This window comes from Molothrus ater, chromosome 11, assembly GCF_012460135.2.
Source record: "Molothrus ater isolate BHLD 08-10-18 breed brown headed cowbird chromosome 11, BPBGC_Mater_1.1, whole genome shotgun sequence".
Classification (NCBI taxonomy): Eukaryota; Metazoa; Chordata; class Aves; order Passeriformes; family Icteridae; genus Molothrus; species Molothrus ater.
Genome location: NC_050488.2, coordinates 8,527,308 through 8,555,203, shown reverse-complemented (window position 1 = coordinate 8,555,203; position 27,896 = coordinate 8,527,308). Strand labels below are relative to the sequence as shown.

General features: G+C 37.4%; 1 protein-coding gene across 13 annotated transcripts in view; it reads left to right on the top strand.

The window, feature by feature from the left end:
* The window catches only part of ERC2 (ELKS/RAB6-interacting/CAST family member 2), a 407,210-nt gene that overhangs the window by 101,870 nt on the left and 277,444 nt on the right, over positions 1-27,896 (top strand). For all 13 annotated transcript variants that reach the window (XR_004981048.2, XR_004981047.2, XR_004981046.2 and 10 more), the window contains one exon: positions 19,424-19,591. Coding sequence is in view for 1 of the 13 variants with exons in the window: in XM_036390910.2 (XP_036246803.1) it covers positions 19,424-19,591 (168 nt within the window). In the remaining 12 variants the exon portion in view is untranslated. The remainder of the gene's footprint in view (positions 1-19,423; positions 19,592-27,896) is intronic.

Genomic DNA, 27,896 nt, shown 5'->3' with positions numbered 1-27,896 from the left:
AAAAGGATCTGAGCTTCTGAAAGATTAGGGGTTTCAGAAGTAACCTGCTAATATTTAGAGAAGTGTTCATATAAGATCAGCTCAGACAAACAGAACTTCTACACTTCATGTCCCAAGTGATAACATGATATAATTACATAATATTTTACATTTCTCCAGTACTTTCCGCACTTAAAATCAAGTAATGCAGTCTGTGAAAATTTTTGAAAGATTTGTCATTGTTGTATGTAAAAAGTATTTGCAAGGAAGCAAGAGGACATTTTTGTCAAGCATTAAGAATAAATCTAAAGAAGAAAAAGAGGCATTCTACTAAATCAGTAGGAAATAAGTGAAAAAAGAGCATGAAATTGTGGAGGGGGGGTTGTAGAAGATGCTGTTACGTAAGAGCACTGGGACAGGAACATCTGTGCTCATGTACAGAGCTGCTTAAACATTGTCTGAATCAGTAGAGTCTTCTGCTAACACAATTTGTGTTAGAAATGTGTCTAAGTATTGTGAAACTAAGACCTAACAAGGTAAAATCTGGGGTTTACAGGTCAAGTGTTTAGAGTTTTGAAAATGTTGGTACTTGCGTCAAGTTGGATTGAGAAGTAGATGGAGATCAGAAGATGGAATAAAATGGATAAGGATGCTTTGATTTGTGTTATTGTAGTGTTCATCTGGCTGCCTGCTTTAACATAAGAAGTCAGACTGTATTTGTAGAGGCAAATCTTAATTCTGACATTTTAAAATGTGTGGTGTTGCTCCCTCCTCCCCCCCAACTGAGTAACAACTTTCCTTTAAAAAATGTTGATTTTGTAGACATTCATAAAGGGCTTGTGAACCAGTATTTCCTTTGCTCAGTCCCCTTTTTTCTGCCTTTCAGTGGAGGTAAGTTTGATACAAGCAAGGTGCACGTCAGATGCTGTTAGCAGGGCTGGCTGGAAATAGGCTGGAGCAATTCTGCAAGTATTGCTTTATGAGGACTCATTTCATTCTCATGTCCTTTTACTTTTATTTTTCAAATTCTTCCTCAGGTCAAACAAGCATAACAGCTGTTTCTTATCTATAAAGACTGCTTTCTTCCAGCTGCCCTGTGCTGTGAGATCAGGCATAAGATCAGTACAGGATGGTAAAGACTGAGGAGTGTGTAAATAAAAACAGTTCAGGCTCACATTCACTGCATGCCTGTTTTCCCCTTTCAACCGTTCAATCTGTTGAAGTTCCAAGAAAATACTTAAAATACTTTCCATTAGTTAATTACTTTTATGCTGTATCGCTTACTCATTGTTCTGAACGTTGTTGGAACGACACTAGTTTGGATTCTGGAAAAGATTATAGAGAGAGAGATTATAAATAGAGAGTTTTTCTATAATTCCTAATTGAAATTAAAATCCCTATCTATTATATCTGCCTATTTCTATAGATTCCTAATCTTTTGCATAAATAATATTTTTCTGTTTTCAAAATATAGGTACTCTTTGTGGTTGAAATGAAAGCATTTTTGTGGCCAGGCCAGAGAAAATTACTTTCTATTCCAAAATATATAGTGTTTTTCAGTAGTAAATTTGGAGGAATGTTGTCATTGAAATACTCTGCATGGAGGACAAAAATTTTGCCTTAAAACTTAGGAGAAATAATAAAATAGGAAAATTGTCAGTAGCAATTACTACCAAGAGCAATAGGATTTGCTAAGATTCTTTTTTCTTTATTTTCTACGAGTGTTCGTGATGCCTGTGTGCCATATCCAGTGTAACAGAAGTAATTCTTCGGTCAGGGGCTTGCATGGAAGATGGATTACTGCTGGAAAGATTCATACTGGAGGCTCATCTTTCACCTTTAAATTTAGATAAATAGCAAAATCATGTACAAATAAGCAGAGTCCTTACTGGGCAAGGCAGGAAACTGTAGAGAAAGATGTGCTCAGGTATATTTGAGCTCCAGAGTGCACTTCACTGATCTTTTACATCTTTTGGAACTCTAAAACATAACATAGTGCACAGTTAAAGGACTCCCTGTTACACTGAATTTCAAACAGAATATGTATTTTTGCGCCATGGTTCCACATTCTTTTCTGTCTTTGAATATCTATAGCTAAATTTCTCTGCATTATGTCAGGAGCAATAAAGTTCCTGAGATGAGAATGTGTGGGAATAAAAGATGAAAATCTTAATTCTCCTCAATACCTAATCAGTTCCACATTATTTTAGTTACAATAAAATAATCTTTTCTTTTTCTATTGATTTAATTTTTTAGTCAAGTTTAAATTTTGTTTTACTCTTTCTGCCAAAAGAATTCCATTTTCTTGCTTAATAAGCACAGGTAATTACTAAGATACTGCATTTTGGAGCTGTTTAATCTTTCTCCATATGTGATATAAGAGAAAATTGGTTTCCACTTACTAAATAATATGTTTATTTTTGTTTTAGGCCAGTTTTATCTTCCCTTGACTCAGGTGCTGGTTGACCTTTCAATAGAAGCCTTGGTTTGGTTCCTTGTTAATTTTGAAATGTTGCCAGAATTTGGGGAGGAGGGGAAGACACATTCCCTTTATTTTATCCCATTTTAGCATTTTATGCATGATTTCATAACATTGTGGTAAATACAATAGTACATATTTAATACAGCTTGGAGGTTCACGTTTGCAACAGACTGGAAACAATTGACAGTACTTTTCTTAAGCATAACCAAAAACATAATGAAATTTATCCAGCCAAGTGTCAGACCACAAATAAAGAGAGGCACATCTGTGGTCAACCTGCCCTCGATTCCCAGGAAAAGTGCCATTGGACCAAATAAACTCATTTTAAATCAGGCAGGAAATCTTTGCCAGACCTGACCTAGACCAGTGTGCATTGGTGGCTCATGGCTGTGCCCAGCCCTGCAGCTGAGTTGGCTTCTGAGCCAAACACGAGTCCAGGCCTCTCTGCACTGAGGTGCCAGTGGCCTCTGTTACCTTTTTCTCTTCCAGAGGGATTCTGTGTGCCAGCAGTCTGGCAGCAGGATCCATTCTACTTTGTGTCATCTTCTGTCATAAAGTTTGAAGTGTGCTGTCACATACCTAGTGAGAGGATAAGCTTAAATTATGTATGCTTTTCCTGGATAAAGAATGCTTTCAGGAATTGTTAAAAATAGAGGAGAATATTTTGTTACCATGCATTTTTATAAATGAACAGTTTTGTATAATCAAAATCAGCACTTGTACTTCTCTAATTATGCAGCTGAATGAAAATGAATGACACAGGGAGGTGGGAGCAGGCACAAATGTCTGGGAGGAGCAGGGAGACCCTCTCTGAGAATCAGGTTTAGGGTTTAGAAAGACAAAGCCCATCTGGACTTGAATGTAACAGGAGATAGAAAGGACAACAAAGGTTTCTACAGGCACAGCAATAGCAGAAGACTAAGGAAAATATGGGGTCACTCATAGGAGGGCAGATCTGATCCTAAAGGAGATGGAGACAGTCCAGATACTGAGTGCTTTGTTCACCTTGATCACTACTGGAAAAACCAACCTTCAGCAACCCCAGGTCTCTGAAACCACTACAGAATTCCAGTGCCAGGTAAACTTATCCTTGATGAAGAGGATCAGCTCAGGGGATATTTAAAGAACCCAGACACACACAAGTCCCTTGGCCCTGCTGGAATGCACCTGCAAGGGCTGGTGGCATTGTGTCAGTTATCCTTGCAAAGTGGTGGGAACTGGGAGAGGTTTCTGAGAATTGGGAGAAAGCCAATGTCTTACAAAAGGCAAGAAGGAGGATGCAGGGAACTCCATTGATTATATTGATCCCTGGAAAGGTCATAATGAAGAAGGAATAATCCTGGAGGCCATTTCCAGATACATGACAGACAAGAAGGTGATTTGTAGTAACTGGTGTGGATTTATGAATTTCTGGTAATTTTTCCCTAAGAAAAGCTGTATTTTTGATGGGTTGCTGATAGTTTGATTTGAAATCTGTTTTCCTGCAAGTAGAAGCCTTGAGAGATCATCTTTGTTCAACTTCATTGTGTAAAGGATGCTAAAAGCTCAGATATGCAATAAATTCTCACCACTTACCTTATGAACAAAACTACAGGATAGCTGGAATTCTGGGACCTTCTAACTCTCTCTTCTGTGTGCATTTCATACAATCCACCCACTTGCTGTGTGCCCATGGGGAAATCCTCAGGGAGGACTGGGCTCTGGGTGCTTCACAGGGTGATGTCAGGCCTGCTTAGAGGTTGTCTAGCCCAAGCTTCTGATCTAAGTACGTTTTAGTTACTGCAGGTTTCTCAGGATGGCATCCAGCCAAGTTTTGGATACCTTAGGGATGGATTTTCCATAACCTATTTAGATATCTGCTTCAGTAGTTGAACCAAGCTTGTGGTAAAAAAAATAACAAAGACCAAACCAAAAATGTCAAGGTGGAATTTCCATGTTCCACTTGTCTCATCCCTGCCTAGTGCTCCCTTGAGAAGAGTCTGGCCCTGCCTTCTCGTGCCCTTCCACGAGTAAGAATTGAAGACAGCACTGAGATCTTGCTGTGGCTTTTTTGTCAGGGTGCACAGACTGGTGCTCAGCCTCTGCAGGTACATTCTGTGTGTCAGTTCCCAACCATCCAGGTGGGACCTTCAGCTGGAGATACACCGAGTCTAAGCTGGGCTCTGAGTGTGTTCCAGAGGCTGGCTCCACATCCCCAAGGCATGTGCTGCCTGTTCAGTTAGCTGGCTTTGTTTCCTAATGGCTTAGCTATTGTTGTGAAGCATTTTGTCTTCTGATGCATAACCAAAAGAAGCATTTCTAGAACATGTGTTTGGAGTGGCAGTGTGTTATTGATTTCAGTAGTTATTATTAGTCATACATAAGTCCAAAAACTATTATCCACTTTCTGTTCTAAGATAAACAGTTTGATGAAAAGCTTATCTTAGTATTTGATGTGGTATTTAACAGTTCAGTGTATTAAAAAACCCCCGACATAGTAGTCTGTCAATAAAAAAAGAACCTTTCCTAACCAACAAAAAACCTTTTCACAACTGTAGGACAAATATAATTGGGAAATTTTCTTTCTCCACAAAGATAGATGTAGTTTTATATGATTTGAAGATGAGGGTTTGTTTTTCAAGCCCTGTCTTGGTCAGTTGCAGGATTACTGGTAGATTAATTTTCTTGAGGTTGTTGTATTTTCCTTGTTTGCTTCTGTTGGAACAGTGAGCAAATGGTTTTTGTGAGCAGCTTCTCAAAAAGAACATGCAAAGAAGTTGTGGCAGCAGTTTATGTCAATCTGATAGCACCTGCTGTCACCTGGTTTCACCTCTCTGTGGAGGAGAAAGAGATCCCGGGCAAGCTGATGTGATTCTCTGCTTCCATCTCCAGATACTGCCAGAACCCCATAATCATCTCCAAGGGAACAGGAATAAGGACATGGCATACTCCTCTATTGCATTATTTTTGAGCTGGCTGAGAAGTGTCTGCAGTCACTTGCACATGGGGGTTGGCCAAATGGATAAGAATCAAACACAGATTTCAGATCTGTAATGTTGGATTTTGCCCATCTAGGAAAGAGTTCTTGCATGGTTGTTATAGTTTCATAGGTTTAAAATGTAGTGGCAATAGTGCAAAATTTAAAAATATAAACTATCATCATTTAAAATGTCAAATGCAGCAGCTGAGAGGGAACTCAGGATGGCAGCTGTGATGTGCCATATTGATAAATCAAAAACTAAATTCAAAACATATGATCTCAGTAATGTGATCCAGATTATGTATTAGAGGGTAACAGTTGTGCATTCTCAGTGGTAGAAGTTTACTTTGCCTTTGACCCAGTGCCTTGATGTGCACTAAAGGTACAGTGGTGCTGCAGTGGGATGGGTCATATTTGTGCTCAAGTGGTTCTAACAATCTAAGTTTATATTCAAATGAAACATAGATGTTTGATTTGTAGTGTAAAACTATAAATATGCTTATTCCATAAGAATTATATTTTCTTTTCTTTTTGCATAAGATGCAGAGGGCACTCTAAGGTATCAAAATTTGGGTGTGGGGGAGGTACTTGCTGTGGTAAAGTCTTTGAGTGAGTGTGAGAGCATTTTTACACAAGTGATGAGAACCTCCTGGACATGATTGACTTAAATTAGCTTGATTGGTTTTTATCAATTGCAGCTGCACTATTTAGCATAAAAATGCAAAACATCCAAAAATCATTTGCCTTGCAGTGTAGTAGAAAGATGGTTTTAGTTAGCCTTTAAGATGTCTCAAATGTTTATTCTACACAGATTCTCTGAGAATCCAGAATATATCCAGAATATATCCAGTTACAGAGAATTAGTAAAGATATTGTAAATGTTGAGAAAATTAATTAAGGAAAATATGCTGCTTTATGAATTGCATATTTAGGATTTTGTTTTTCTTTTCCTTTAACTGTGTTAGTAAGTTAAACACTTCAAAGTAAGTTAAACACTTCAAAGATATTTGTTGTAGTGTCATAATCAGGTACCTGCCATTAAAAGCTAAAAGAGAAAGACTGGAAATTTTTTGTGATGTACAATTTTCTGACTTGCTCTCTCAACCAGTGTCATGCTTGAGAGAAATCCTGAATTAATTTCTTTCTAAATAAGACAGTAAAGTTATAGGCCAGTGTTGAGGGTTGCCACCCAGTGTTGAAAACTTGACCAGGGCAAGGCTGCTGCTGTTATTTAAAGGCTGTATTCTGTACAGTGAAGTTTGATGTATGATGTACATTTTCCTTTTTCTAGAACTGTACCTGCAAACTCACGGTCCTGCCTTTGTTTCAAAATTTCCTCTTTTTCAGTGGCCTAATGATTTTTATAGCATGTGACCTCTAGGCTAATTAAGAGTATTTTTGTGTTCCTTTCATGCTTAATGTTGTTTAACTCACAGGAGAAATATGAATATAAAAACTAGCATAATTTACTATTATTAATTGTAACTAGCAGTTGTGCTGAAAAAGAAGCCTTATTCATATCTAAAATAGTAGATTATGTTAAAGAGTGGGATTACCTGAAGTCAATCTTTTGTACACTTTTAAATGTTTTTGATACAGGAGGCCTGTTAAGGTCAAGGCATTTTATTATTCCTAGGTTCATTTAGTCTTACATGTTCCTAGGATAATGATGCCAATTTAGATCTTTAGACAGGTACTTGGAATTAAGATGTAGAAAATGGAAAACCATCCAGTTAAGAGCATACTTAATGGTATAATTTCAGTTGCTGAAGAAATTAAATATTTATACATATGTGTATATAAAATTTAAAAATTTGTATGTATATGTAAATAAATCACAAGAAAGTGTGGAGACTGCTTTATTTTATCCCTGTGCTATCAATTTCATACTTGGTTGACATACAAAATAACATCTATATATAATTCACTAAATAATTTTTTCAGTCCTCTGTTAGGTCTTGCAGACCAGTACAGAGATGAATGAGGGTAGAAGGTTGTGTTTCTTCTTGCATAAATAATACAAAGGTTTAGAAAGGTTCAGTTACAGAGGCACTTAATTGCATCTGCACAAGTTTACAGCCAGCCTGGTGAGGTATTACTGGGGGTATAACACATGCAGGAAGAACAAAGGCTGACTTGCTGTCCTGAATTTAATTTTCAGGAATGATAGGCATAAACCCCCCTGTTTTTTATAGAAGTAGAAATCAAAGAGGCTAATACACCGATGTATTCAAAGATATGCTTTTGTAATGCAATGTTAAGTAGATGTAAATTTAATAAATTCATTAGATTTTACATAGTTGCTGTTATTTGCCAGCCAACTGCTCTTCACTTCTTAGAAAATATCCTTACTAAAGGGGTACTTGGACACTAAATTCTTGAAGACAATTTGGCAGCTGCAGAAAAAAGTATTAGGACTTCTTTCACATGTCTTTTATAACTTACTGGTTTGAAAGGTGAGGGTTTTCTGGGGGGTTGGTTTTGGTTTTGTTTTTTTGCTTTGTTTCCACTTGAGAGATGGTATCGTGATACTCTTATATGTTGATAAATACAATTAACTTTGCATAGTGCAGTGCAGGATCCAATGTAGTTAACATATGCTAAACTTTACATTAAGATTCCTTTTGTGTCCTGGCATTGTCTTGTTTCTTGAAATGTATCTTTGTTTTCTCAGTCTTTTGAGGAGATTGAAAAAAGGAGCAGAATTTTACCCATGTGCAGAATTATCCACGTCTGGGAAAAAGATTACTTTCAGAATGCTTTCCAGGAAAAGAAAAACAGATGAGGAATAGTACTTTATTTATTTATTTACTTTTAGAATTTTTTTAAAGGGCAGATTTATAAGGCTCCATGTTAATGTCAGCTGTCAGAGATTGGGGAATGAATTTTCATACTCAGGTTTCATTCCTGTGACTAGTAAATCTGATTTCATGTAGCCTCTCCTTCTGTGTTAAATTATTTATACCCTGATTTTTTTAGCAGTAAGATTTTTATACATGAATATGCATATACATGAATATATATGTGTTCACATATGTACTATTTATATATAGTCCATATTTATATATGGACTTCTTTTTAGTCCATATATAAATATGGACTAAAAAGAATAAACTTAAAATGTATCTACTATATACACAAAAAAGAATGTTAGGAATGATTAAAGAGTCTTTTTTAAATGAGTTTTTCTTCCATGTTTTCTGCAACACATTCGGAAAATAATTTCCACCATTGTTTGTGTCTTTATACTTAAGGATAACTTTTGTTGAAAGGGTTGAAATCCTAGAAGATTCAATCCTAGAAGTATTTCAAAGACACGCTTTCAAGTCCAGAAGCTTTCAACAGGAGTATTTTGAACATAATCAATTGAAAAAGCAGGAATTCTGGTGATATTTTTGGAACAAAATCCAAAGTTTGCAACTTCATTGTTAACATAGGATTTAGAACTGAATTTTAGCACTCCCATTCCCAGACAGGATAGCAAGCTTGAACAAATTGTAAAAATCCATTTATGTCTAAAGCAAAACCATATTCTGATAATTCCCCTTTGGATTTGCTATAAAAGATTATTTCTCTGGTGTCAGAAAAAACCTTTTCAGTTTTGGAGAACCAATGTGCATCCATTTTGGTTATGAATTTGGCTAAATTAGGCTAAAGCAGTATCTTTTTTTGATAAGACTACTAACCTTTAAATAACAGATATACATAATGCCTAATTTAGCTGAATGTTAGGAGGGCTTTCCATGCTCTACCATGTTCAGGTGTTTAAAGTGGGACATATTTCAGTCCAAGAGTGGTAGAAGTGGTGAAATATTGGCTAACAGAGGAGCAGTGGAGACAGCAGTGAGAGGGAAGACCAGGCTGGCAAAAATCTTGGTGAAACATCTCAAGATCTGATACTGCAGTGAGGCTTATTTCATATTGCCATTGCTCAGCTTGCCAGAATTTGGAGGCACACACCTGAGATTGGGGTCCCTGGTGATGATCCTGAGTTCTGAAGTGAGAAAAATGGATGAGCTAGGGTAGTACAAAATGCAGGAAGTGAGAAAAATGGATGTGCTAGGGTAGTACAAAATGCAGGATTATGCCCCTCTGGACAAAAAAACCCAGAACTTTTTAGTATAAAGGTTCAGGTAACGTAACAATAGTGTGTTAGAGGATTCTGTTAGTCACCAATAAAATGTGGCTGTAGAAAATCTGATACTAAAATATATCAGGAGAGAGATTTGTTACAGAAATTGGGGAATATTTTTATGTACTCTCTGATATCTCATCTGAAATGCAGTCATCCAGCTTCAAGAAAGATGAATTCCAGATAGCAGAGAGGAAGAGGAAGGTTAGGGGGATGATCAGGAAAATAAATAACCTTCTTATGATGCTAAAAAGGCTCGAATCTATAATTGCATTGTGGTTTCATTTGCAGGAATCATTGCAGCCAATTCATTTTGCTTATCACTGTTGTGAACTGGTGACATTCTTCTTTCTTTCAGCTATGATATATTGGCTAAGGAATAGTAATTTCCAGTTCAAGGATGAACAAGTTTTTAAACAACTTTGATTGTTTACATGAGGTAATCTGACTGGACTCTAAAACACTTTAAAAAAAATCTCTTATTTTTTACCAAGGTAGAATTGTCAGTTTATGCTCAGCATCTTGTAACTTAAATGTTATATGACAGTTTAGTGTTATTTAGATGTCATACTCTGGTATTTCAACAATTTGAGTTGGTTTTGTGCACAAAAATATGTAGAGGTTCCTTTCTCCTTTCCCCTTAAAAATGTAATCTGTTTATCTTTACATTAGAGTTTTGTTCATGTTTTCCTCACATTTGCTTTTTTGAGGAAACAAAGTGAAGGAAATGTTTCATTCTGAAAGAAAATATTTGAAATGTCCATTTTTAATTTTTTTTTTTTGCTCAGTTGAACTTTTGCTTTGAGCTTTTGAATATGGGAAACTTCACAGGCTACCTGAGTAGGAGTACACTGCACTTTCTAGGGGCATTGATGAGATTTTTTGCATAATCTTTATAATAATACTAACAGAAGTTGGTCTGCTCTGTGTATGCTGCACATCATATTGCAGGTTCCCTTCCAACCTGCTATTATAAATTATAATAGCAGTTCTTTATTGTTTATCAGAAATCTTAAAAATACTTGACAAGTTTCTGTGGGACAATTGTCATTATAGGACTATGGGTGTTTCCTTGGGAATTTTTGGAAGAGATCTTGCTCCTAAAGGTTTTTCCAGAAATTGCTCAAGTTTCCTCTTGTCCTGGCTCTACACTCCATCAAACTATTTATTTTTTGTGCCTTTGTGGCATGGTGCTCCTCTGGCTTCTTGCATAAAAACACTTTTCAAATGTGTTAACAAAATGTTGTTTTCTTGCAGCTAAATAGTTCCCTCACTTCCCCACTGATTGTTTCTGTTTCCTCATTATGATATAAAATAATAGTTTTATTTCTTCAGCATATTCTTCCTTTTAGCAGATGGTACATTGAATCAAGTAGATAAAAAAAGCCTCTGCAGGACTTAGAGGGTCTTGGAAATTACTTGAGAGAGCTGTGGGTGGAAGCTTTTGTTGTGAAGAGCCAGACTTGGCCTGTGTTCAGCTCAGTTGAGGACACTTTATTCATTTAGTCCCCATATCTTGGCTCTCACTCTTGGTTCTTGGAAGTTGCATGGCTCTTTCTCTGAAAGTGGTTTTTGGGAGTTATTTCACTGCTGATTCTTTTCCTGAAAGCATCCCTTACATATCTGACAGTGTAAGACCATTGCTGTGATAGGGATTGTTTTCATATCTGACTTCACATGGCTTGTTTAGTGTCAAGGCTGTGAGGAAAGCAGCACTTATCAGTTTTGCTTTATCTTGCTCATGCAGATGCTATTCTGTCCTGAGGAACTTAGTCCCAGATGGAATATAATTGTGGTAAACTAGTAAACCTATAGCTTCCAGATGAACAATAAATAAATGCAAGATCAGATCTTGTCATGTCTCTGACTTTCTGCTAGATGATCTGGCAGACTGGATTCAGTAAAAATATTTGGCAAGGTAATCTCTGTTAGAAAGTTAGGCAGCCTGCAACTGAAACTTGTCTGATTTAATTCCTGCATATCTTTTTATTTTAATTTACCATTTAACCTCTATTGATATCACTGTATTTATGAAAAGAATGAAATTGTTATTTTTATTTCCCTAGTTCTAATCTCATGCACTGTTTTGCAGTATTGTTTGGGTCCTATTACTTGCCTTAAACTGTTCAAACATTTAAAATATGAGGTGAAGGTCTATATTTCCTGTGATTATTGAAGTTCTTTAGAGTAAAATGCCTTCTCCAGTTCTACCTAAAATACCTAAAAAATGTTACTGCAAAGGTGAGGTAAGTAAGGAGTTACTAGTTTGGAATCTCAAACAGTCCTTTCAGTCTTTTGAGAGAAGCCTCTCATGATCTAAGTAGCCTTTCCTTGTCTGGAATTCTTATCACAAGCCAGCACAATCTCTGAAAACTAGTTTGGAATTCTGTTTTCAGCATAAAGAAGGAAATATTTTTGCAGTGTCTAGGATGGCCAGAACAGTTGCACTTTTGTTTTAGTAGGAGAACAGTCTCCTTTTTGGTTGAGGTGCTTCATATTAAAAAAATATCAAGCCTTGCCATTTTAATAAATAAATTAATAGATGTGATAGATTATTTCACAGAGCAATTACTTAAAGGGCTCAGAATATCCCTGAATTTCATCCTGCTCACATATGCAGGGGAAATAAGCAAGAGGGCTGCCTTGCTTTGCCTTGCATGGCTCAAAAGCCAGAGCCAGTGGGAAAGTTCTGAGTTCTAGAAGGGCCCAGAGGACTGAAGGTTTGGCTCATGTCCATGAGGATGTCTCATGGAAGGAAGCAGACCTGTAAATCTGCCTGGTACTCAAGGTCCTTATCAAACCAGCTGATGTTTCCTGCTGTCCAGGAGATTATGGAGCCTGGCCTCTTGAGAGAGAGAGAGAGAGGACTTCACTCTCAGCTGTTGTATTTGGGAACTTTTAGAAGTGAATTTTTAATTGGAGGGATTACAAGTATTTGAATCTTATTCCCTCTTGTGAAAAATGCAGCAGTTTTCAAAGAAATGGCTGTAACCTGGTTTCTGGGAGAATGTGAGCAGGAGAGATACAAGAGTCAAAATGTCATATTTAATGGAGAAAATGCTGTGTTGTATTCAAAATAAGCAATATATGTTTAGTGTATTATTTTAGCCTTCCCTCTGTTTGCCATATTCCTATGAATAAATGAAAATAGTGCCCAAGTTGTTTTATGTCACTCTGTGAGCTGGCTGTAGATTCTGGAAGATAAGTCTGTAGTTGAGCTGATTCCAGCTGGACCTGCTGCTGTGGGAATGTCTGATATTCCAGTAGCTGACACAAGCAGGTGCTCCAGTTTCAGAACAGGGTGAATCAGGAGATTCTCCTCTGTGAGATGTGTCACTCAAAAGATGTGAAATTGAGAGAGAGGTTGAGGGCACAGCTCATCCCTAGAAGCCACAGCACAGGCTCTGTAGATCAGCTGGAGAGAGGTTTTACCTACAGGCACCTCCTTTATTCTGAGTAGGTTACAAACATAAATGTACTTTTTGAAAATCACACATTCATTGCTGTGTCAACTATTTTTAATTACTGAATCCTACTAGGAAAAAAAGTTAAACAGAAAAGCAGTTCAACTAAAAACTCTATTTTTACCATATTTCCAATTAATGGATATTTACTGATGATTCTTTCATGGAATTCTACACTTTTTTTTTTTTCAGGAAGCAGTTAAACACATTGGCTTGACTTTAAAAAAGAACACCATGGCTTTCTAATTAACTTCCTATTAACCTGTTACAGTACAATAAAATTTGAATGTTACTGAAGACAGAAATTTTGAAAGTTAAAAGCTTCCAAGATTGGTAGTTTTGTAAATTGATTTTAAGTATTTTGAATTTATAACTATCATTATGTTGCTAAATAACATTGAATCTGGAATGACTGACTTCCTTTTGCAGTAATTCAAAGGTATTATGATAGCTATAGTTTTATAGTGAGCATAAAAACCAGTGAGGTAAATTCAATGAGGTAAGGTTAGTGCTGGAAGTTTTATTAACAAAAACTGTAAGTATTAGCACATGAGTTACAGTTCCCATGTGTTTTCCAAAATTTGCTGGAACTAAACTGAATACTAAATTCTGAACTTTGGACTAGTTGCTTTAAAGCACTTAATTTTAGTGGGAAGAATAAGCAAGATATAAATTAGAATAAACCAGCTGCTAGGCAGCTGGCTGCATTGATAAGGTGCGGGGGTCAGAATTCCTTGTGGCATATGATGCTCCACAAGGACAAGCTTCCTACTGCCTGAAGGAGCCATTAATATGTTGTTTACAGTCTCTGGTTCAGCTGAAACCTTTCCTGGTGTGGTTTGACCCATCAGTTTACCAATTTTCTCTTTTAAAGAGCAGCATAATCTGGACTGCTGGATAAGAAGAATGTAAGAAAAAATAAAGATTGATTAGTACAGCTGCCAAAACTGTTGAGGATGGAGGCTGGGAAGTTTATGAAAGTTGTTGGTGTCATCTTCAAGGATTGAGTAAAGTGGTTTTGAGGTGTTCCAGCACTGGGTGCTTCTCCTGCCCTTGTACTGAAGGAGCTTGTGACAGGGATTCTGTCAGGGAAATGGCAGGAGTTTGTTCTCCTGATGGGAGCAGCTAACCCTGGCCTGTGTTAGCAAAACATCTCTGTTGCTCACTGTTTCCCTGGACTACAAAATCCTCCCTTTGTGTCAGTTCTTAAATACTGAAGTTGTAGAAATAAAACAGAATAAACTAGATTATGCTTTAAAGAACATAAAGCCTGTAAACTATCAGCTGAGTTAAAATGTGAACTAGAGCAACTTAGAGCAGTAGAGGGGTGAGAATGTTGTTTGAGATAATGCCTGAAAGTGGAATTTTCTTCTGTGAAGTGAAAAAGCTAGCAAGCCTACTAGAGTTTCAATTTGGAACAGAGTGTAAAGGATATTAACTGTACAAAATTCAGGTGTCTGCAGCTTCAAAATGTTCTGCCTTTTCTGACTTGAATTTTACATACATCAGATGTTTTTAATAGAAATGAATGTATGGCTTGCCAGGTACAGCTGTTGCTTTGAAAAAGATAATCTTTATCACATCAGACTAAGAAATGAGGGACAAATATGATGAAGAGGTAGTTTTCATTATGTTTTATTATTTCAGAATAGGGTTTTTTTTAATGGCTCTGGAGGGTACAATTGGGATACATGATATCCTTTCTATACTTGTAGTTCAGTTCTCATATTTGCAAAAGGACCCATGTGAGAGTGTGCTGTCTGTACTAATAATTCAGTAGATCTGTATGGAAAATCAGAGTGACAGCTCTTTTATTCTTGGTTTAAATTGGTTTTCATACTAACAGCTTAGAACTTCCCCAAGATATATGTGGGTGCATAAACACAGGCACTAAGATTTTTAATAGAAATTCAGGTTTTGTTATTAACTGAAGATTTCCTCAAAAGATGGCTGCATAATATACTAAAAGAGCAAATAATAGCCCAGAAAATGCCTACAGGGCTGTGGAGCCTTTAGTGATGAAGAGGAAGGGGGAGAAGGATGGTGCAGAAGGGAGGAGCAGGACTCTTGGGCACAGTGTTGAATATTGGCTGCAGTGTGTGCAGGAACAGGGCTGGCTCAGGAGGGGATTAACACTGGGTTGCAGTTTTTTCTCATTACCCCTGCTGTGGTACTGCAGCACCCTTAGGACTTCAGCAGGACCTTCAGGTTTAGTTTAAAAAAATACAGTCAAACATTTGCTTTAAATGTATCTATTTAGGATGGTAAAGTAAATAATTCTTCACAGTGAAACACAGTAGTGCTGCTTCATGTTTTACTTCCTCATAGAGCTCCTTAGCACTAAACCACTTTAATAAATGATATATATAATATGGCATCTAAGTTAAACAGTTAACAGTAAGGAACTTCAAGGAATAGACATCACTGCTGAAGCTGGTCATGAGTGGCAGGTGATGACAGGAAGATTAATAAAGTTTGACTTTAAATTTGGCAATTTTTGCCACTTACACGAACTCTTTTTTTCCAAAAGTATAACCCAATTCTAAAGTTTTTACAGTGTGTTGTAAATTTCCTGAGCAAGTGACAGTTTATTGTATTAAATAGTGTATTTTAAGTTTATTGTATTAAATAGTAGAAATAAGTAGCTGCTGAGGAAAAAGAAGCTAGACAAAATTAAAAAGTAGTTTACTTGGAGAGAGGTCTTTAAAATACTTAATGTGTTAGCTATCAGATCTGGTTTTGCTTTATTTTTCTTGAACATTATGGTGTTTTTCAGACTGCCAAGTTTTACTAGTAAATATACTGCAAGAGCTTGGAAAAAATAAGTGAAGTACTCTTAAAATTAGATAGTGTTGAGTGAAAAGCCAAAGAGAGAGGTTTTGTGTATGAGAAATCCTTATCCTTTCAAATATATATATATATACATATATATATATCTGTTGCTGTAAAATGACCCGAATTTAATTTCCTTTCAAATCATATTTTAGATGCTTTAGCTGGAAAAGAGGCAGTAACAAAATGGCAGACATTCCTCATGGTGTGCTACATGCTCCATCTAGAGTACTTCATTGTTGTGTTATTTTTGGGAGATGTGATTTCACAGTACCATTTCAGGGAAGAGACAATTTCTTACATTGGCAAATTGACCCTGGCCAAAAATGAAGTAGTATATTTTGCTTCTGGTTGTCCACAAGATGAGGACCTGACTTAACAGCATTTTGATTTTCTGCCATCTGGAGGCTCTTATTTGACTTATGAGATGATGTCATACACGCTTCGTGCTGAACAGATAGGGAAAGGTCGCCTGCAGTTCAGGCTGAGGTAGTTTTGTTTCCTATTGGGAGAAATGTAAAAGTCTTGGTTTGTGGTTGCTAGAGGCAAAAAGACAATTTTAGGGAAGGAGAAAATGACTGGCATAACTGATGTTCTCCTAAACCTCCACATGGCACGCCTGTGAATAGAAAATCAATCTGCACACCCAAGACCACCCACAGTATGAGTTGTCTGTTCCCTCTCCCAGGCTGGCTCTGGTCAGGGTTCTGCCTCCACTTTCAGAATGGCTCCTTGCTGTGAATGTTAGTTTGGGGACGATAGACTTATTCCATCAAAATACTTCATTGTGCAGGTGGGTTTTTGAATTAAAGGGCTCTGCTGTATCAGTCTCAAGGTGAGGAGCTGTAAGAAACTACATATGTGTTTGACAGATTTTTTTCTGCCATCCAAGGCTGTGGTGGACGTACTGTGCTCTTTCCTTCCCAACTCTTGCACTCTCCTTGTGTGAATTGGTGTTGAAAGGATTAAGACTCTTTGGCTGTTTCTCAGTGCAATTGAAGCTGCACATTGGTTATGCTTTAAAGACTTTATTTGAAGCTAAAGCAGGATTTGAGTCTGAGAAGCTGGAGTGGACAGGAACTCTGCTCGTTTCTCGCACAGGTTGTCACTGGGCATTCAGAGCCATTTGCTCATCCTCTGCACCCTCCTTGTGTGATCCCAAGTTTTATTGCCTAAAATCCCCCCCATTCCTCAGCTGAATTTAGAGAGCCTTGCTCACGTGGTATGTGGGAAGAAATTTGTGAAGAAGAGTGAGAACTGTCTCCTTGGCCCTTGGGGCTGGGTCTGGATGGGCAGAGCATAAAGGATTATTGACTGAGACACTGCTGGGTTCAGCCAAGCAGGACTAGCTGCAAGAGACCTGTGGAGCTGCTGAGTTATCCCAGCCACGGGGGAATGGTGTCAGAGCTCTGTTTGTCTGGGGATCCAATCACCTCCAGCTCCCTTGACTTGAAGCTTTCGACTCCTGCCTGGTGGCAGCTGGGAAATGAGCCTGGCAGTGGCTGATGGGGAGAGCTGCTCCAAGGTCCTGACGAGCTCCTCAGATGCAGCTGGAAGGCCCAGCAAAGGTTTCTGTGATTTGACTTCAGGGATTGCTTTCAGCTGTGAAGCAAAGAAGTGATTAAGTATAAAGAAGATGTGGTAATGAGATTCAGATGAGGTCTTTTATGTTTATAGAAAGAGGTCTGAAAGCTTACTGCTACTATTATTTCTTGTTTTCTAATTGAAAAAGTCATCTTTGAATCCCTCACTGCATGCTGCTTACAAACTGAGAGATCCTGTTACTGTAATATTGTAAAAAAAGTCTTAAAAATAAAATAAATCTAGTGGAATATAAATCTTTTTTCCAGTGTATAGAAAGGCAATGAGCCATTTTAAAAGCAGGAAGAACATGCATTTTGAGATCCAATAGATCATCTAAATTGGTCCCAAACCAAGTTTTAAAGTGGCATTGAAAATACTTTTGCTTTGAATAAATTTAATGTTACAAAACTCAGAATATACATAAATATAGATTTGATGATTGTTTTGCACTTTGATAGTATTCTGATTAACTAGAGAACAAATTGCTTAATAGAGGAGACCCTTTCTGACTGTTCCATCTGCAGAACTAAAAAATGCTAAGCTTCCATTTATGCCCTTTCAGTTTCTTCCATCTAGTTTTTTTATTATGAATTAACCTTATGCATTTCTAGGAAATACAAACTTTAAACTCTTGTTCTTTATTTTCTAAAATTTGTATGTTTGAAATTTGGATTAGTGAATCAAATATTTCTCACTTGCCTGACTGCCTGCAGTTGTCTTGTAGATGGAGAATTATTTTAAATTGCCACATCATACATTTTCAATCCAAAGCTTGACTTCTCAGTGGTGAGTCTTGCAGCCAAAGAAAGCCTGTGAGTCCACTTAATGTGAACACCTCATGGTCCAGAGGTGCAGAAAAAGCCTCTGTTCAAGGAAACTCTGTAACAATAAATGACTGCACTCCCTTTATCTTAGTTCTCTACTTCCCATGATGTTTATTAGCACTGACTGAATTTCGTGGGTATGTGTTTTCTTGTATTATTTTATTTGCAAATCAGCTTTCAATAATATGAAACTCACAGTGAAACAAAAAGTCTTGGTTTTCAGAAACTTCATATATGATGAAATCTGTTCTTTTCTCTCAAATATTCCCCACCCCCCAGTATTTTATGCTGAGAGCTGCTCAGCAATTCATTTGTAGCTGCTTTTCTGAACCAGAATATGTAAACAGTGGAAGTGTTGCTGAAGGCACCAATACATAGCCAGCGTGATTCTTGTAGTAATGATGGTTAAAGCCAAACATATTCTCTTTCTTTAATGAGTTGAGATCTCTGCTATTTTATTACTGTTTGAATTGCATTAAGAGAATAACAAATTTGCATCCTTGAATATTTGCACAGCAAGAAATGAGAAAATCAAGGTTTCTTACACATTCTGGGCTGTTGGAATTCCTTTGTGTTGTAGATGCATGGTTTGTGGTAATTGGGGTGGGGCTGTGGCTGAGCCTCATCATCCCCAGTGGGCACAGCTGTGAGCAGCAGGTGAGCAGCACTGACAGCAATGAGCCATGGAGTGCCCAGGGGCACTGCCCAACCACCAAAGGGAGCAGGGGGCACACAGGTGCAGGGCATCAACAGGAGGGGATAAAAGGTTGGGCTGAAGATGCTTGAAGCTTTCTTTGGTGTTGGTTGTGCCTCCACCATCTTCCTGACAAGTCTGGGTTTTGGTTTTTCTTCTTTTTAGTATTTTAAAAAGCCTCACCAGTGATCTATGCAGAGCATTTTGCTTAGGAAAATCCTTGAATATCCCTTATTTTGTTTGATGGGGATTTGTGATTACTGTAGAGAAGTAGTCAGACCTGTTTGGTAAGAGACTTTTGAAATAAACACTGGAGAAAAGTGTAACAAGTAAAACAATGTCTTAGAGTTCAGTTTGGAAAATTACATAGAAGAGAAATAAAACATTTCTTAAGTGTGAATAAAAGAGTATTAGAAAAAAATATGCTAATGATTTCTATTGAACCCTAAATATGTTTGATTTACTTACTGTAGGTTGATGCCTTGCGGTTACGGTTAGAAGAAAAAGAAACCTTTCTGAATAAAAAAACAAAACAACTTCAAGACCTCACAGAAGAGAAGGGAACCCTTGCTGGAGAAATTCGAGATATGAAAGACATGTTGGAAGTAAAAGAAAGAAAAATTAATGTCCTTCAGAAAAAGGTAAGATCACTGATGAAAGGATAAGTTGTACAACTTTTGAGGTACATTTAAAGGAAATACTCCAGTTTCTTAAAGTGTATTACTATTAATATATTAAAAAAGATGCAGAGAGTCTGTAATAGTAAAATTTTCTAATAGAAAATATCTTGCTTTTATCTGTGGGTATATTTTTAATAGTATTATATAATATATATTATATCAGAAAAATATTAGATGCTGCAGTTGTCACAAAATTGTTGGCGTTAAAGAAAAGTACTAAAAATCCTGATAAAACTTCTTATCCCTCAACATAAGGGATTCCAGTATCCTTATGAACACTGATTACTACTCTTTCCAAATAATCTAAATAAAATGTGTGGGCCTGCTAAAGGATCAGGATACTGTGTTTTTAGTCTAAAGGACTTTCTTTTCTGGGTGGAGAGGAAGAGAATGGAAAAGGAACCTAAATTAAGTCAGTTATCTGCTTTCCTAATGGAATAAAGACATTAAGAAAGGCGGCTCTTCCAAACAGCCAAATTATCTTAATTCTAATTTTCCACAAATTTAACTAACTGCATTTACTCTCTTTGGAAGTGGGATTCAATCCATTATAGTTTTCACCTGGGGGAGTGGGGAGGGGGAGGCAGCTCTACAAGGGTTCTGCAGACAGCAGTAGAGTGTTCATTTCCAGATCCTTTTTCTCACACTCACTAAAACATTTATGCTACCAGGTGTGTACTGTTTGTGTCCTGTGTGTCACTGTTTACCATCTAGAGATGCACTTGGGACCATACAGAGAAATGGAGAAAAAGTTTCTGGCATCATCTATATTTTACCCTTCTCCCCTCCTTTTACAGCCACTCAAAGAATGTCTACTCCTCCTTTCTCTATTATTATGTAGGTGGTTCACGTTACTGTGGTTTTCCTCCAGGATTCATACAGGTTCACATGGTCTAGTTGTGCTTCTGTCTGCAGTTGCTTAAGTACCAAATTTAAAAAGCCAGGTTCTTATTTTCCAGAAGCTGAGAGGGCTGCTCTTTTTTTACTGGGAAGTAAGGCCTATCAAAGCTGGAATATAAGTATACTCATCCACTTTAATCCTATTTCTGAATATTTGCCTTGTTAGCAGTGCTGATCATGTAAAAGAAAGCAAGCAAACTTCAGGGCTTTTATGCTGAATGCCAACTAGTTTTGGACATTTCTCGAGCATTCTGAAGAATGGAATGCATCTTTTCTTATTGTTTGCATTCTAAAAAAATCCCAAACCCCTGAACAAACCAACAATTTACAATTTCTCTTGTACTTACATCTTGAGGAAATGGTTCAGTAAGAGGAATGTGTATTCAGTGATGAAATTTTTGTGATGAGTGGCTATGACATATGACTATATGTCATGGCTTTGTCCTCAGAAATCTGCAGAAAAACACTTTTCCTGTTTTTAAGAAATCATGGCCATTTTATTAGGGTGTGCCATGGTTTTGCCTCTTCTGCACTTGCTTCTTAATGGACATAATCATTCTCAAACTGCTCTCTCTCCCCTCACTAGATCATGGAATAAAATATGCCATGGCCTCATGAGCTTTATTATACAAAGAGATAAATCCTGCTAATGGCTGGGTGGAAAATTGGAGCTAGTACTGAACTGATCTTTTTAAAACTGGAAGTAGCACTTCCAGTAGCACTTTCTGTCTTGGAGGTTTTTATTTCCTTTCATTAGGGGACTTGTGAAGTTTAGTTTTTCTGCTGTAGGCTGAATACTGGGTTCACTTAGAGAAGGATGAATCTTGACGATTATTTTTTAAAGAAGCAAAAAGTATTACGTTTATAGCACAAAAGTTATGTGTAGATTTGCTTCTCTGAAGCATTCTTTATAACCACATTCTTCTAATGTGTAGATGCTGAAAAATACTAATGCCAGATTTTCATAATACCATTATTTTATTTATAGGAGGAGTATGTTGTATTTGGAAAATACGTTTTTAAAATTACCCTTAGGTCACATTTTCAGCTTGTGTTTCTCTTCCAGTATTCAGTCACAGATCATTTGACTAAAGAGAAATTTGATTGAAATATTGTCCTGCTCTGCTCACCCCTCATTTGAGTAAATCTAGAGCATGATGCTTTAAATGATGCTTTCAGGGTTTACTTTTCATGTGCCTGGTGTACAGTTCTGAAGTAGAAAATACTGTATGTCACCAATGCAAACTCAGGCTTTTACATTCACCTGGAAAAAAAAAAAAAAGAGGAAAACAATCTCCTTGTCTGGCTAAGCCAAGTGTTCAGCTTCATTTTGGCAGTGCTTGTTAGATCATGGCTTCTCTTGTTTAGGGTCCTTGAGCATTCCAGTGTCCTTGGCAGCAGATGAAATCTCATCTCTGGCTCACAATATTTGTATGCAGAAGGGAAGGTGTTCTGGGTAATTTTTTTTTTCAAGAAGGTTTCTGGGCACTGGTGCCTTTAAGTTGTAGATGACTTTACCCTCAGCAGATGAAGTTGTGTCCCAGGCATTCATACCTTGGACAGTCCACGTGTTCTGGCAAAGGGAGCACAGGCAGATGGGTCATGTGTTATTTCAGAAGTATGTTGGACTGTGTATAGTACTAATTCCTAGTACTATAATATTTGTTATTGCAGTATTTTTGAACAGGCCCTTTTCAGGGGTTTTCAGAGAGTGTAGCAGTGGATGCTGTGCTTTAAGAAAAAGATTGTCCAAAATACCTGTTTTCTTTCCAGTTTTGACAATATGCCTTTCTAATTGCAAGCATAACTAAGATAGAAAATGATTTAATCTATCCTAATTATACTTATTTTATCCTTTATTTTAATCTAATGATAATTTTATCTTTTACTCCTTTCTGGATTGCACATGACTTTTGCTTTCCTCCAGTTTTTGCTCATTGTGTGAACTTTTGGTCCCATCTTGCAGTATTGATTTCACTTTGGGATGGCTGCCAGACATGTCTGTGTTGAGCATTTAGAAACTTGTTCTCATTGTGCACATACATGTGGAGAATTCGGGAAGTGGAAAGCAGGATGGGCCATTTCAGTGATGCTCAGGAGGTGGAACAATGACTGGGCCTCACAGTGGATTGCCCTATGTTTACATACCCTCCCTCATCCAGGACTGCTCTGGTTCTGCTCACTCTCCTGAAAGCCCCTCTGAAGATGAAGGAAGTGCTTCTAGTTCTTCCGTGGTTCTGTCTGGACATCAGATTCTGACTGTAATATTTTAATGCTTGCCTCCATTTTCTTCTTTCTACTCAGGACCAAATTTTATACCCTTGTATTTTTGTTTACTTTTGATATGAGACTTGTGAATAACCAGTTGTGTTCCTGCCTTCAGTCGTTGATGCAAGATAGATGGCTACATCTCTCTGCACTCAGCCTGAAGTACCTCACTCAGCCTAAAATAACATTTGTTTTAATGGTTGTATTCAAGTAACTGAAGAAGGAAGAATTTGTGTATAGTGCCTAAAAATAATTCTGTCAGTAATAACCTGTAAGTGAGTAGGAAGGAATATGTAACTTGGAAACATGCAATTTCTAATCTGTGTTCCTTCTCTTATATGAATTATCTGCTGGATGGAAAAAAAATTACAAAGGAGATAAAACCAAACACTGAAAAACTCCCTTTGGAAAGGGGAGCAGCTCCTTCTCTTTTCTGGATGGCTGTCACACTGGGAGGGAAGGACAAGTTCTGTTGAGTGCTCCCTACCAAAGGCAGGGAAGAATCAAACCCAAAACAGCTGTGGTGAGGCCCATGGGAAGCCACAGAAATGAACACAGGGTAACATGATGCAGAAAAATTGATGGGCTAGATAAGGATCTGATGGTGCATTGTCCTTCTGTGCAGAGATTTGGGTGTTATTTTTGACCAAATTGAAAAACTGCTGCACTATTCAGTATAATTTGCAGGCTTAAGGGAGGCCCAGCACTGGAGCAGCATGTGTTTAGAGGATTTGGATCAAGGTAGATTGGCATGGAGTAATAATAAACTTATGTCAATGTCAGAGGTGCAATATTACTTAATATTTCTTTCTTTTAGAACCTTTGGCACCACTGTTCCATTTTAGTGCCAGTAAAGTTGGGTATGCTGTTTTAATAGCCTTGTTTAACCTGGCAAAGCTAGTCTTACACCTCATATCTGTCAGTTTAGCATGCAGAGGGGCAGACCTCAGAAATCTTTATGTATTTCTTACCAGAACGTTCCAGTTCTATGAATGTGGCCGAGTTGTAGGCTGGAGGGCAAAAGTGCTGAGCTGGATGACGTCCCTCTGCTCCCAAATTTCACCTTTGCTACAGTAGGGAGAAGTGGAGTGTTTTGTCCTCTAGGAATCTACAGATTCTTGAAAAACTCCAGTTACATACTCTGAAGTAGGAGTCTCAGTGATGAAAACAGTAGCTGTTGAGACAACAGCAGTGTACAGGATGTAGACCTGGATCGTATTAGGACAACAGCTTGTGGAAATTCTTTTGTGAGGACTATCATAAAAGAACACCAGCTAAAGGGGGCTAATATAATACTCTGCCTTGACTTACTACATAACTTTTCATGTAAAATGTTACAGTTTCCATCTTTAATAGTTTAATCTTTGTGATTGATGAAGTGCTACATGACTAAGGGCCTTAACCTACCAGCTAATTAGCACTTGTAGGAAATGTCATAAAGTCTTAGTTCTCATGTAATAATTGCAATCTGTACCTGGAGTGGCTGGACCATGCATTTGAGGTGATATTGTCCAGTTTGTGTTAAACTGTTTTGCACAATTAATTGGATGCATTGCTGTTGGCTGTCTTCTTAAAAAAAGGCAATGTACATGTGGTCAGGTTAGGAGTGATTAGTGTAAACAAAGGAGTCCTGCTCTTGGGCTGAGAAATTTGCACCAGTATTATTGCTTGATGCAGGCTACAAGTAGAATGAGCAAGCCGATAGAAGATGCCTTTGGATTTTTTTTTTTCGCAGCTTAATCAGCTGGGAGCACGTTTTCATATTTCCAGGAAGGGGTCAGGGCATGACAAAGGACATTTTTAATTGGCTATGTCAAATTCTATCAAAACACTGTAAATAGGCTGTTATGTGAGCTGGCATTTTGCAATCACAGATCAGAGATCTATTGTAATTCTGGAGTCAGATGATAAATTCTGAATGAGTTGTTCTGCAAATTGGAGCAATATTCTGACATAGAATTAGGTGTTGGAAAAAATATAATTAGGAAGTCTTTCTGGTGTGGCATAAAAGTTTTGATGTTGCAAAACTGCTATGGTGAGTATTAACTTTGTAATATTTAAGAATTGAATCTTTAATAGTATATGTCCATTTTAAGAGTACAGTGTTTAGTGTACTGAGGATAAAAAAATCGTACTTTGCTGGCTGCTAAGGCTTGTAGTTTTGCCAAATCATGGTATGTTTTTCAGAACAGTCTGAAAGTGAAATTGAAATAAGTATAGTCAATTGTTCATCCAGGGTGGTGGTGTTACTGATCCAAATACATTATCAGAAAAATGTGTCCTCAAGGATTCTGCACAATCAAATGCAACTTTCGGCCTGTTGGGTAACCACAAATCCCCCTTAAGCCTAACCAGAGCAACTGTTGGGATGCTCTCAACGTGTGAACAGACACTGAGAACAATGTCATTAAGATCAGAAGCAGGGATCATTTTCATTTTTCTTTAGCTTAATTTTCCATTCTTTGTAACACATTATGGTACTAAATTTTTACAGTTTATAAAAGATCACTAGAAATATGTGACCCAATATACATTCACTTAGTGAAGCCAGCCTGAATTTTCATCTAGTCTAACATAGTATGAGTCTAGGTCCTTGAACATTGAAATTCAGGATCGTTATAAACTTTTCCAGCCTTTGCTTGAACGGATTGTCCTTTCCAATGAATTTGGGACCCACTGAGGTTAGAAGTCCAGAATTTTGTTGTCCTCCCCTTCTCTGTGCTCCATGACCTACTTGCTGCTGTTCTTTTTCAAGCCTACACTTTAAAAGGAGAAGAGATGCATTACACACTTCTGCTTACTGGCCTATTTGAAAATAAGCACTTACCTCTGTAGGAGAAAATCACAAATTGCTCAACAGAGTTTCATGAGTTAGGAAATTTAAAAACTTTAATGTGATGCCAGTTCTGTAAGCAGGGCAATTTTTGAGTATCAGGTGTATTGTAAGTCTCAAGTAAGTCTCAAGGCTCTCAAGTAAGAAGAAATACTGACTGCAATTGTCTACACTACAATAATAAGTTATTGTAGATCAAGTTATGCTATCTGGTTTGGAGAGGATTCCTCAGATGATGAAGAGAATGGGATTGTTGAACCCTCAGGTTGTTCATAGCAGACACAAGTGCTCCTACACACAGTGTGACATCTGCAAAGTGGGACTGAGCCTAATGAGACACTTACATAAGGGTTTCACACTGCTGGTGTGACACTAGTGCTGCTGGGAGGGAAGGAAGCTGCCCTTCAGCTCTTAAATGTCAATACTAATTACCAAAGTTATCTTTAAATATGATATTAAGTTTTATTCATGCTGAGAAAACAGCCAACTCACGTGCTGGGAATTTTAAACTGTGGAATTTTAAACTGTGTGAAGAGTAATATTTTCTATTTAATAGAGTTGGGGAAAATTTCTTTTGAAGTGTGAAAGAGCTCAATTATGTGTAGTGTGACTGGGCAAAAGGGAAGGGGAAGTTGTCATGTTTTGGAGGTTCAGTAGACCATAAAAGAATTATTTAGGGAAATTGATGGCTACCTATATATCTGAAAAAGAATCAGGGAAAATCAGAATTGGTTAGGAGAAAAATATTTTTCTTGGAAGAAATGAAATTTCTCTCCAAAAAAATGTAATAGAAGTATACTAATTTGAATTAAAAATTATAAGGGAAAGTTTTATAAGTGTAATAGAATAATTTTACATGGAGGTATCCTGCTGTCATGACTCACTTAGAAGTTTTAGCTGCTGACTGAGAGTGTATTCATGTAATTCCCTGCTCTTGGAACTGCATCTTTGAGTGGCAGCCTGGCTATTTCCCCACTGTCTCAACATGACAGACTCAGCTGGTTTTGTACCTGCCAGCAGTTTAGCACTGAATCTTTGACAACTCATTGAAATGACACAAAATCAGATCCCCCAAGAAGCAGTGAGTGGAACAAAGTATTGCACAAGCCCAAAAGGCTTGTATGTCTTATTACATGCTGATGTTTTTCTTGGAAGCTTTCAAGGTCCGTGCTCCAGGTGAGTGATTTATGGCAGGGAGGAAGGAGGTTGGGTGGCTTCTCACCTTCAGTGACTGACAGAGACATTGATGAGGGGGATTCACAGGGATAGGCAAATCTCAAATCATAATTTTATGAAATGTTCCTTAGGAAAATCAATGAATCAGCTTGTTAATTATATGCAGTATTATGAGAAGACAGTTTTAAATCTGAAGTGACTCAGAAATGATACATTTTATGTATGATTTCATCTGAGATTTATTTATAGTCTGATGTGTGAAATATTCAGCAATACAGTGACTGAATAACATTAATCAGGATAAACCATTCTTGCCTCATCCTGAAATAAATAGATCCCACTGCCCTTGTTCACCTACTTGCTGGGGTAGGCAGTTACACTTGATCTTATATCTGGGAGTGAAAAAGAAACATTTCCTACTAAACATAAAAAGCAGAGTTATGCATTAGCAGTTGGGTTTTAGCATTTTTGTAGTATATTAAAACTCTACTCTTCTGTTGGCATGGAATCAACCACCCTAATTTACACATTGCTAGAGCTCCTTGATGTTGGCAGTTGTGCTTTGCTGGTGGTATTCCATTGCTGTTCCCCTGACTGAGCACTCTGGGACTAGAGATACTAATATCTCAGTAAACTGGGTATTTAATCACGTTTGGAGAAGCATCACCCTTCACCTTTGAGTGGAGCTGTTACTGGCTTTATGAAATCATGAAGTTCAAAGACTCAGGAGTATGCATGCAGATAAGTTTAATGGTAACAATAAATGAGAATTGTTATCTTCATACTTCTCCCTTTATATTATTGTTACCAGATGTGGCTGGAGCTAGTGGTGCCAATTTGGTCAGATTGCTTTGATAATTTTCTTGTTGCCAAGCAGTATGTATTTCTTGGTGGGAGAATCTGCAGTGGTATGTTTGAATATGAGTAGAATAAGTCCAACTTTAGAATGAAATCTGAATCTAATTCACTTCCTTCTAACACACTTGACTTTAATTTTTAACGCCCAGCCAGGCACAGTGCTGAGATCAAAGTGAAACAAAGAGGAGAGAGTAAAGCAATTCTTGGGAAGTAAAAAATAAAAATGGCATA